The following is an 11,649-nucleotide window of genomic DNA, read 5'->3' on the forward strand; positions in this document are numbered from 1 at the left end:
TTCTATTCATTCTTATCTGGGGTGTCTAATAGCAGCTGTTAGCAGACAAATCACACCCACTGGCACAAGACATTTACCCAAAGCATAATATGGGCGGGCGTGGCATTCACTGATGGGTGTGATTTCTAGATACTTTCTCGAGCCACGGCAAAGCTCAAGCTTCCTTTAAGTGAATCGTTCTGGATATCTTGCTGACTTGAGGAAGTTTTCTGTGAGTAAGTATAGAACGTGCCAATTGTCACATGATTTTCATGATAAGAGTGACAGCAAGAAATAACCGGCTCCAGTCAGGCTTTGCGCAACTAACACTGCTTGATTTGTGCCCTTTTCAGCTAGTTTCCAAAGACAACAGTGATTGAGTAGTGATGAGCAATATCTCTGTGATTTTATTGAGTTTTACCAAGTACCGGGTGACATTTAACTTTGGTTTAAGAAGATTTAGACTTATGACCGAGTAGAAAAAAATGGGGACTTACACACTGGGGAAGGGATAGCATTGTTGGAGGACACTGCTAAGTTGTAAAATGTGGCTGTGGCTGAAGAAAAGAGATGGATTCCTATCAAATGAAACTTTTTTTAAAGCTTTTGTTATGATGTCAAATAATCAGGACAACACAATTGTCTAAACAGGAGAGTGCTACTTATCAGATGAAAGCATATAATACTACAGTTTGTAAAGAAAAATGCTCTTCTATCCTTTCTTTGTATTAGAGAAAATGACGACATCAACTCCTCTATCCAAGGCCAACACCACCTTCTCTCTGGCTTTGTTCAAAAAGCTGAGTGATGACGACAAGACTGCAAATGTCTTCTTCTCCCCTTTTAGCATCTCTTCTGCCCTGGCTATGGTGTTGCTGGGGGCCAGGGGCAACACAGCCAAACAGATGTCAGAGGTACAATACACACACACACACACACACACACGTACACGCACGCACACGCACACGCACACGCACACACATGCACGCACGCACACTTAAATTCACACTGTGAAAATTAACAGTACAGAAGTTACAGTTCTTTTCCTAACACACCCATTTGGATTAAGTGTTTATACAGGCACACGTTCAAATGTCATTGCAAGTCTGGATCTGGTTTCATCACCATATTATTGCATCCCAAGATTAATAAAAAGGCGTGGTTCAGTCATGTGCACTGGTAATCTTATGTATTCTTGACACAGAATGGCATTAGAGATGACAGGACGGTTTAGGTCAGATTTTTCACTAGCTTTGTCCAATATGTTCAAATGTTTGCAACTCTATATTGAAAACGTCTGATATCGTGGGACACATGGTAGAACCACAGTTGGCTGTAATTTGGGGCACTGGGAGAGACTGTCCTCATAGCTAACTTACACTATGTTGATCAAAGACGTTATGCAACACTTTAAACTGGAAAAACAGGTCAAATTTTTTTTTAATATATTTATATGTATGTGTATTGTAAATTCTGTCCTGTTTTTGTAATATTTTATAGAACTTATACACAGTGCTTACTGTTTTTCAACTAAAATACGAAAAAACAGACTTAAAAAAAGAATTCTCTCCCAAAAACCTTAACCTAGCTGACAGTGAGGTGTGGCAGGAGAAAATGCCTGCACAGGCATTATTTACTCATTCTGTCTCACAGCATCAGCAAAAATGTCAGGGGTGTGTTCTGTTCTGACACACACATAATAGTTCTATTTCTCTGTAAGTAGTAGACCACAAAAATGTTCTGCATGGTCTTAAGTGAATTTCACTGGTAGAAAGTATCTAAGTACATTGAGGTTTTTACTTGTATTTTACCTGAGTATTTTCATTTTCCACTTTATTCCATTTCAGAGGCAAATATTGTACTTTTTACTACATCTATTTGTAGCTGTAGTTGCCAGTTACTTTTCAGGATCAGACAAAAGAAATGCATTTTTATAGATTGAACAACTCAACGGGACGGGAGTAGTTAAGATTAGTTCCAAGTCGACAGTATTGCTTACATGTTAATGCATAATGTTTTGCATGATGAATACTTTTGAGACTTTAAGTTCATTGTGCTGTGAATGAATTTAACTTTGTTTTTACCACATTTTTATGTTTGACAGCTACTGTCCAGAATGGAATGACCCCTGGCTGAAACTGTACTGTTACAGAAATGTACTATGCAAATCACAAAACTAGTCTGAGATAAAGGAAACCAAAATTGAAAAAAGGGACAAGGGTAGGCGCATTCTGTACACACTATAGTGTACAGTGGTAAGACACTATTGCACTGTGCAGATAGTATAGGAAAACAGGAGTAGGAGTTGTACAAATGTTACACTGCAAACCTGACAACCAAATATGGAGGAATTGTGCCTTGTGTAAAAAGGCTTGTAGATTGAGTAACAATTGCTTTAAGCAAGAAACTGCAATGAGCCAAAGCAAGGCGAAGCTTCACAGTTTCAATGGGAGTAGGAGTAGATGAGTGTTTGACAGTTTCTGATGAACATTCATTGGAATTTTACTTGTATGTGATTCTGACATAGGTTATGCGTAAAAAGAGTAGAATCCTGAGTCATCAGTTGTGGTAAGGAAATCTTGTATGTACAGGCATGCCTTGGTGCGTAAATGTGTGATTGACATGACACAGTTGCTGTAGAGAGATTTCTGTTTGCTGGCCTGTTAACAGAGAGTGCAGTTGCAATGCTTCAGTTTTGGTTAACCTGTGCAAAAATCTGACCTGTCACACACACACACACACACACATACACACACACACACACACACACACACACACACACACACACACACACACACACACACACACACACACACACACACACACACGCTATTAATGTTAACAGAAATGATAAGAGAAACTGTTGGCACCCCCAGGTCCTATGCTTCACTGAGCCAGAGCAACCGAAGCAGGTGGAAGCACAGCAAACAGAGCCTCCGAAGCAGTCGCAGATGCAGTCGCAGATGCAGACGCGGATGCAGATAAGGACACAGATACAGCAGTCCAGCAGATTGCCACAGTATCTGCGCAAGGTGGTAACAAAGCCAAAATTAAAGGAATGATTAATGGTTTGGCTTGGGTGGTGTCATCTGGTGATGAAATCTGAGATTTGGGTTCCAGTGTATTTCACACTTAATTTCCCACAAGACAGAAACTGGAAAGTGTTATGTGACGCTTAAAACAGCAAAACAAGCAGATGTATGCAGCAGGTGGAAAATTCACTGTCTTGACACACCAACAAAAGTACAGCATACTAAATTTTCTTTGGTCCCCTGTGAAAATGTTGTGGATAATTGTGTCTGCATATTCTTTTTAAAAAGCTTCCACATGGGTTATTTTATATTTATGTTAATAGTTTGAAGGCTCTTGTTTGGTCAGTTTTTGCCTTTTTTCATACATTCTTTCCAAAAGGTGCTCAGAGTCTCATAAAGAAATTAAACTTCTAAAAACTTCAGGCTTGTTGGAGGTTTTGCCAAGGATCACTCTAATTACAGTAAATTATGAAAAAATGACACCAAATTCATCCATTTTATACCAGTACAGTAGCATTATCCAAAAGAACTTACCTCATGTAACCAAAGTTAAAGTTCAGATTTGTCTTCCTTGATAATGGTTGCCTCAACATTCAACACAGTGTATGCAAACTGTAGCATGGTACCCCTGGGTTAATGATGATTTGGTGTTTATTCTAATCATCTATCTGGTGGGAGGTCAAGGCCAATGATCCATGTTAACATAGTAAAAAGTTGTCTTTCATCTCTTGCTGGCTCAGCATGTCTTTATAACACGCTGGTCTTCTCTGGCTTTTCTAGTGCCTGAAACCCCAGAATGGCCAGGATAGTATTCATGCTAGCTTTGCCCAACTGCTGAGTGAGCTCAACAAGGCAGACGCTCCCTACGCCCTCAGCCTTGCCAACAGACTGTATGGGGAGCAGTCCTACCTGTTTGTTCAGGTGGGTGTATGTGAAGCTGTTGTGCTCAGCATTACCGAATTTATTGGTGAGAGAGGGAACTGCACCCCTGTAACTTAGTTATGTGGATCGAAGATTTACGACATATCTCAAACTTGTAAATGTGCAGGCTTATTACCTTGCCTTCTCAATGTTCTGCACATCCAGTTGTATCCTTACAGGCAACATGTACACTGTTGAGAAAACATTGAGATCTCTTGGTATACATTTAAAGTAAAATGTTCCAAAATAATGATAATGATATGACAGTAATTTTATTTATCTAGCACTTTTCAAGAAAGGAGCACAACGGGCTCTCCTACGCAGGGTAAAATGAAATGCAACAAAATAGGTTACTATAAGAACAGCAACATAAAAAGAGTTTTATTAACTATTAAGACAAGTAACTAGCTTTAAAAAAGCTAGTGAATAGTTAATACAAGCTAAAATGCATGTGAACATGCAATTGAATTAATTACCTGACCTAAAATAGAACCAGTTTGGTTTAGACTACCAACAATTGAATTCTAACAAAAAGCATTGGAACCATAAATCATTGCTTTTAATTATGACATTTAGATTTGCCATCTAGACAAAAAAAAAATTAAATGCCTACTTGTATAAATTTGGATTACTTACCTATTCATACAATGTCATGGTTATAGTGGTGAGTCTGTTGGCTATTTAAGGTCTTGGTGTATTCAGTTATGTACATTATGTTTTACCCATGTGATGCTCCTCACCATTAAATCAAATCCTGATATGCAGTTGCAGTAAAAAGAAATGCTACCTGTATTGCTCATCCAGCTAACAGTATGAGGCAATTGGATGATCAGCTCTCAAGCAATCCTACTTTCAGCTCTCCACTCATGTTGCCTTTATTTCAAAAATAAAGTTTGCTGTTCGCCGGTGTAAACAAATCCCTTCTACATTCAAAGAACTGATAAATGTTAACATGCAAATGAAACCCACGCAAATGAAATAATAGTCATTGAAGTCTCTCTTGCTTGGTTAATGTGAGTATTTAATTGTGGTGTGAGTATTCAAATGTGCTGTTTACCATCACAGGAATTCTTAGCAGAAACCAGAAAGCACTACAACACTGAGCTGGAGTCTGTGGACTTCAAAACCAGCGCAGAGGCGGTCAGGGTCGACATCAACAGCTGGGTGGAGAAGCAGACACAAGGTACATCTCACAATAACATGTCCACAGTACATTACGGAGATGAGACTTGCCATATGAGCTACAGGGCTCTGGTGTAATCGACTGGAGGAAATTAGACAAGCAAGCTCTTAATCACAATTTAATTAGACCAACCTTTACTTTGTGGCGTTTTATACGTTTCTATAATAGTTTTTCCTCTTTTTCCAATGTTCTTTGCCTTTGGTCTTTTCCGAGAACTCTGTAACTCTGTGCATCTCTAGTTGTTCCTCTTGTTAGTACTGCTAGTAGTTGAAGTAGAATAAGTAGCAGTAGAAATCTAATTTTCCTGAATTTTGCATGAAAACATTGCATGAGCCTCTGTCCCTGTCCTTGTCTTTGGCTCTGCTCATTACTGTTCACCATGCAGGTAAAATCAAGGACGTGCTGGTCCAGGGTGTGGTGGACAACACAACCAGGCTGGTACTGGTCAATGCCATCTACTTCAAAGGCAACTGGGACAAACAGTTCAAGGAGGATTTTACTGTTGATGCTCAGTTTAGAATAAACAAGGTAACGCTGCACAAAGACATCCCTGGTGGAACAAAAGCAGCATTCGAAAATGCCAAGTATGTATTGGAGTTTCAGGGACTGCAAAGTTCGACTACAAGAAATGTGCATTTTGTTTGCTGTTGTCTTTAGAATGAAACTAAGCCGGTGAAGATTATGTGCCAGACAAGTGAATTCGCTATCACCTCCATTCCTGAGGCCAACTTCCAGGTAATGCCCATGTTCTTCAACAGTGTGGTTTTTGCCCATGCCTGTCTGTCTGCCATAAAATAAAATGTTTTAATCATTTGCGATCCGATTTCAATGAAATATGTTAGAAAGATTAACCATGATCTTCAGAACAATAGGTTCCATTTTGGTGATGATGGAAACCATCCGATTTATAGTTTTTATGATCCTTTCCATTGCCATAACTATGAAATGATAATCAAATTATCTTTAAATGAAAATAAATAAAAGCAGAATATTTCGTACAGATCCTAGAGATGCCCTATAAAGGAAAGGACCTCAGCATGCTTGTCTTCCTGCCCAATGAGATAGAGGATGACACCACGGGCTTGGAGAAGGTAGGACATATATACACATACAGATACAGTAAACAAATGCCTAATTTTAAACAGACAGACTAATAACTGATATTGCATCCACACTAGCTGGAGAGGGAGCTGACCTACGAGAAATTTGTGGAGTGGACTCATCCAGACAAGATGGGTCAAACTGAGGTTGAGGTGAGGCTGCCTCGATTCAAGATGGAGGACAAGTATGACTTAAAAGACGTCCTGACCAGCATGGGCATGGTGGATGCTTTTGATGTCACAATGAGAGACTTATCTGGTGAGACATATGCTATAAATGTATATATTCTGCATGATTACTTTAGGAGCACAACATAACTGAACAGACAAAAAAAGTGAAATATGTAGACCAAAGAAAAGATGTTACTGTAATAGATTAATTGGAGATTTCTCAGAAGGGCAGTGCAAAAACACTCACTGGTTTAGCAGAGACAAAAACATTACTGGCTGGAAATAAATACAAACATCATCTATCACCAGCACTGTAAGGAAAACAGAAATATACAGAAATGTCATTAAATGATCAATCTTTCAAAATATCCAAAAGGTTGTGCTTGAAATCATGCCAGCGTGATCCGGCCACAGTGTGTTATCTCAATTTTACCTTTTTATATTCATATTTGCAAGTTTACTTTTGCACCCTTCAATATGCTTGATTGAGCAAACATGTTTTAATGTGGTAGGCTATATGAAGACAACATCAAAAGCAATTAAAAGCTAGGATAAAATAGCACAAGACTCCTAAGGGCTAAACAACAAGCATGACAATAACATGACAGACATGGCATCAATTATTCGAAGCACAAAATAGCCTACTGATTTAGTGTGCATGTTAAAGCAATGGACTCTCTCCTCTGCTGACAGGCATGTCTCCCGCCAATGATGTAGTATTGTCAAAAGTTGTCCACAAGGCTTTCGTGGAGGTCAACGAGGAGGGAACTGAGGCTGCAGCTGCCACTGCTGCTGTCATAACGCCTTGTGCTATAATGATTCCTACCTCCTTCATCGCAGACCACCCCTTCCTCTTCTTCATCAGACATAACTCCACCATGAGTGTTCTCTTTGCTGGCCGATACTGCTGCCCTGAGTAAATGCTGTATGTCCTATAGACATGGATGGATTGTGAGACAACAAAAGGCACACCGTCCCTCCTTAATAAGCCTACAGATTCAAAGAGACATCTTTTGGTTGTTTGTGTCTCTTTTTGGTCATTTGATGTCTCTTTTTGGTCTCTTTGTTCATCCATTCATCTGTCAAGTGTTGCAATTGTTTCCTACAGTCTGTTATTCGAGGTTTGTGTTAAACCTCAAATTTGATCATGTCATAAAACAAACGAAATGAATAAAAATAGTCTTTTCCTGTAATTAAGCCTATAATATATTGTGGCCATCTAAATGTCTTACAATTTGAGGTGTTCTCCTCTTTATCCAGAGACAATATGTAAATCTGACATCTGTCTGATAAACTGAGTAAACCAAAGAGAATATTATAATAGAAGCAGATTGCCTTGTATGTCACGTTTAAACACTGAATTATAATACCTATTTTATTTTTTTTACAGTAAATCAATTTACTAAACTGTAACATTTAGCATATGCACATACTGAAGCTGAAGTAAAGAAAGGAGAGTTTACATTAGGATTTTACTGCTGCCATGGAATGCAGACCAAGCCAGTTTCCTTTACCTTAACAAACAGAATCAAGAGTAGCTATGAATCAATGTGTGTAGTATTTTTTCCCTTAAATAAATCCTTGTTTTACGAATGTAACCAGCAGTTTAAATATATGCGTCCACTTCATGCATTTCACCAATGCAATGAATTAGTTTGTCAAGACCATTGCTGCTTTTCAAATTGCATACTTTTAACTTTTAGTACATACTGCAGCTGCTTTGTCATAACATTGCACTTTGAACTTTGACCCTCTTGGTCATACTTATTCTGTGCAGAGGATTGTGGGTTAGAATAGCCAGAAAAGCATGTTGGCTTGCATACTGCAAAATGCAACCGGGTGCAATAGGACATCTGTTGAGCTGTTGTATCTACACATCAGATGTAGTTTACTAAATGAGTATGTTGAAAGAAGAGGTTGTCAGCTAATGAATCCAAAATATGTATCCTAATGCCTGGATAATGGAATAAAGGGGATTAGTTTGAAAATGCTTTGTGCCTTGTTTTGTTTAATTTTATAATTCCGTGTGCTAGTGTTGTAGTAGCTACTCAAGACTGGTCTTAAGACCACTTTTTGATGGTCTTGGTCTCGTCTCTGACTCAACCGCATTGGTACTCGGTCTTGTCTTGGTCTCGGACGTTGAGGACTCGGGATTTTATTTCAAGACCAGTCCATAACTTTGGGAATATAAATAAAAAACTGTTTTTGCATTATCTGATTTATTTGTTAACATCCTAACTTTGATTGAATATAAAACGTATTGCTTCAAATTCAACCAATAACCCTAATTAAAAATGTGTTATTATATCACTGCGATGTTAAACATGGAAAAGGAATGTTGAAGAAAGATGCTTGTGTTGATTTCAGCTCTTAGTGTTTGTACATGTTTTTATGGGAATGTGGATCTTTCAGATCAGTTTGAGAAGTACCTATGATCTCGTTCCACATTTTATTGTGTGTCATGTAATGTGGGGAACTGGTCTTGGTCTTGACTCAGTCTCGCCTTCCCTCGGTCTTGGTCTCGACTTGGTCTCTGCCCCTAAAAGTCTTGGTCTTGTCTCGGTCTTGATAAACTGCAGTGTTGGTCTTGACTTGGTCTCGGTTTGGGCAGTCTTGACTACAAGACTACCGTGTGCTGCAATACATTTGTGCTGAATTCCCTCAGGCTTCATGTTCTCTGAATGTCCGAATATTTCCTCAGGCTGGACCCAGCATGACCAGTAGAGGGAGCTGCTGCCTGTGGAACTGTCCAAGTGACAGGTGGTAGTAAAAAAAAAGTGCTCTGCAAGTTGCTACAAGTATGATACACTACATGTGTTTGTGAAGAGTATGGCACACATACATACTATACTCAATCCAGTTGTATAGAGAAAGCTTACAAATTTCCCTTCCTCTGCTCCTTTATCTGTATCCCACTGTGGATGAAGTAGGGGAGACCGGGGGCAATTGTAACAATTTTTGGTTTCTTGGTTATAACTCAAAAACTTCTTGAACTAATTGGATACAGTTTTTATAGAGGTAACTTGTACCTGTGTTTTACTTGTTAACAGTCATCAAATGTTTTTACAAGCAATGTTAAAGTCACAATATTGATTCAAACACTAGATGTAAAATGTTACATCTGCCCCCATGCAGGGGCGATTGTACACACATAATTCCTTCATATGGATACCAAGGATCAAAATAAACTACCAAGAATATAGATATAATTAAAACAATTTAAGACCCATTGATATTACCGCTTGAAACTTCTCCCTTGTTATTAAGTGGTACAAGGACACATGACAAATGTCATAGCACTGAGTTGCCCCTCAAAACATCATCAGAGGTAACATCCCTATAAAATGGATCCCCAAATTGAGAGGCAAAAACTTGAACCTCTGGACTATGCCAATAAGTATTAGGCCTATTGATAACCATTATACATAGTAAGTAGGTTATAAATCATTCATATACATGAATGATTTATAACCTACTACTAATGTTTAAACTGAACATTATTAGAAAGATGCTATCATCTATTCTTTTTTATATTGAGCTTCAATACAATGCTACTATTACAAACCAAAGTCTAAACAATGTTGATCTCTTGATAAATATGTTGATAGATTATTATTACAGTATTTAACATTGTGACAACTTCTCATTTGTAGACACTGAAGATATTAAAAGCATGAGCAATTGGCTCTTGCTGGGAATTAATTCAACCCGGTTCCCAGAATGAAAAGGCCAAAGATTTAACTATTGGACTATGCTGCAAAAGACATATTATATAATATAGATATTTAAACTGACCACAACACTTTTCTAAAAATTATCAGGAAAAAAGACTATATATTTTTATGTTATTTCTAAGCCGAAAACTATTTTAATTGGTTTTGGGGGCAATTGTAACACAGTGTTACAACTGACCCCAACTGTAACTCCTCCATGACAAACATACCCTGCTGGCTAGAAACAATGAAGTTTATATTTGACAAAGATATCAACTGTTAGACAACAGAATGATGATCAAAAAAACAGATTTAAATTCATAGACATTAAGGGTTATGAGAAAATTACTGTAGATGAAAAAATTACTTTCATAGCTCAAAAATGACTCTTGGCTGAAAAACATTGTCAAGAATGTATCATCGGCTTGTCCTTCGGCAGGCAGAGAGAGATGGTCACAGAGAGCGTGCATGATAAGTTTCATGATTCTGTCTTGTTTCTGATTGGTGCAATTTGAGATGTTACAATTGCCCCTTGTTACAATTGCCCCGGTCTCCCCTACACAGCTTCACGGTCAATCATGACTGAATGATTTCCTATAGTTGTTGCCTGGTCATTTAAAACATTGGCTGACTGACCACTTGCTTGATTACCTGACATCTTCCGCTGTCTGGCAGGAGAGACTGTCGTACCACCAGACTGCAAAGCAATACTTCGCTTAAGCTGATGATACACGGGGCAACTTTTTGAGCAATGTTGCTGGGCAGTCTTGTTGGTGGCAAGTCCGACTATGTTTTGAACGGATAGCGGTGGTGCGGGGAGGGCGGTGTAGTGATGGGGGAAGGGGATTACGGTAGTAATCTTTACTCATTACCATTGACGGCAACATTGCCCAGCACCATGGCTCTAAAAGTTGCTCCGTGTATCATCAGCTTTATAAGGCTATGAGACTCCTCAATTCGTCCTCAGCCCTCCATCATGTAAACTACTTTTTAACATTAATAATAATAAATAATTAAATTGATTATTTGTCATAAAAACATGTCACGCAGCAGAGTTGCTGCATCTTCCTTAATTAATCAAATCTCCTGACGCAGATTACCGCACACAGAGAGATAAGACGTCAAACACAGGGTCCAAGCTGGCGAGCTGAGGTTTCCCATGAAATGAACTCAGCGAATCATTTCTGATTCATTTTACGCCAATTGCTTTTTAGGTAAGAGATTCCTTCGATATGCAAGTTATTATGGTAAGTCAGTGGTCAGTAAAAACAAGCCTACTGTAATTTCTGTGTGAATCAGGTTAGAACATCATAGGAAAAACATTTATATCACAGTGTTTTATGTTTTTTTAATATACACCGGGCATAAGACAGAGGTGAAAAATGGTACCCTGGACCCTACATAGAGAAAGGTTCGCTGTATCCCATAATCAAAACAAAATTGTATTAGACTTCACTAGAATTATGTTTAATTTGCAGAATTAAACTAAATTAGTTTCCAACAAGCGGTCGCCCAGTCTGATGCAGCATTGAATTAGTAGGCCTATAATA

The 11,649-nt window shown here is 38.4% G+C and overlaps 1 protein-coding gene across 2 annotated transcripts; it reads left to right on the plus strand.

Annotated features, from left to right (window-relative positions):
• Positions 1-103: 103 nt before the first annotated feature.
• On the plus strand, positions 104-8,377 carry LOC119906925 (leukocyte elastase inhibitor-like). Of its 2 annotated transcripts, none has more exons than XM_038724399.1 (10): positions 104-211; positions 712-893; positions 2,856-3,011; positions 3,792-3,932; positions 4,998-5,115; positions 5,501-5,643; positions 5,773-5,850; positions 6,117-6,206; positions 6,294-6,474; positions 7,080-8,377. In XM_038724399.1, exons 2-10 carry the CDS (start codon positions 717-719, stop codon positions 7,304-7,306), a joined length of 1,311 nt encoding a protein of 436 aa, XP_038580327.1. In that variant the 5' UTR covers positions 104-211; positions 712-716; the 3' UTR covers positions 7,307-8,377. The 2 variants fall into 2 exon arrangements, with proteins under 2 accessions (XP_038580327.1, XP_038580319.1); XM_038724391.1 differs by having other exon boundaries at positions 115-215.
• The last annotated feature ends 3,272 nt before the right edge of the window (positions 8,378-11,649 follow it).

The sequence above is a fragment of the Micropterus salmoides genome, unplaced genomic scaffold, assembly GCF_014851395.1.
Source record: "Micropterus salmoides isolate LMB-PRFRI ecotype aquatic unplaced genomic scaffold, ASM1485139v1 Ms_hic_scaffold_1, whole genome shotgun sequence".
Lineage (NCBI taxonomy): Eukaryota > Metazoa > Chordata > Actinopteri > Centrarchiformes > Centrarchidae > Micropterus > Micropterus salmoides.

Bases quoted from the DNA above. Each gene is read 5' to 3' on its own strand.
- LOC119906925 (XM_038724399.1), top strand. From the start codon at position 717: ATGACGACATCAACTCCTCTATCCAAGGCCAACACCACCTTCTCTCTG. The intron at 894-2,855 runs GTACAATACACA...TGGCACCCCCAG, and splicing joins CAGCCAAACAGATGTCAGAG to GTCCTATGCTTCACTGAGCC. The intron at 6,475-7,079 runs GTGAGACATATG...CTCTGCTGACAG, and splicing joins CACAATGAGAGACTTATCTG to GCATGTCTCCCGCCAATGAT.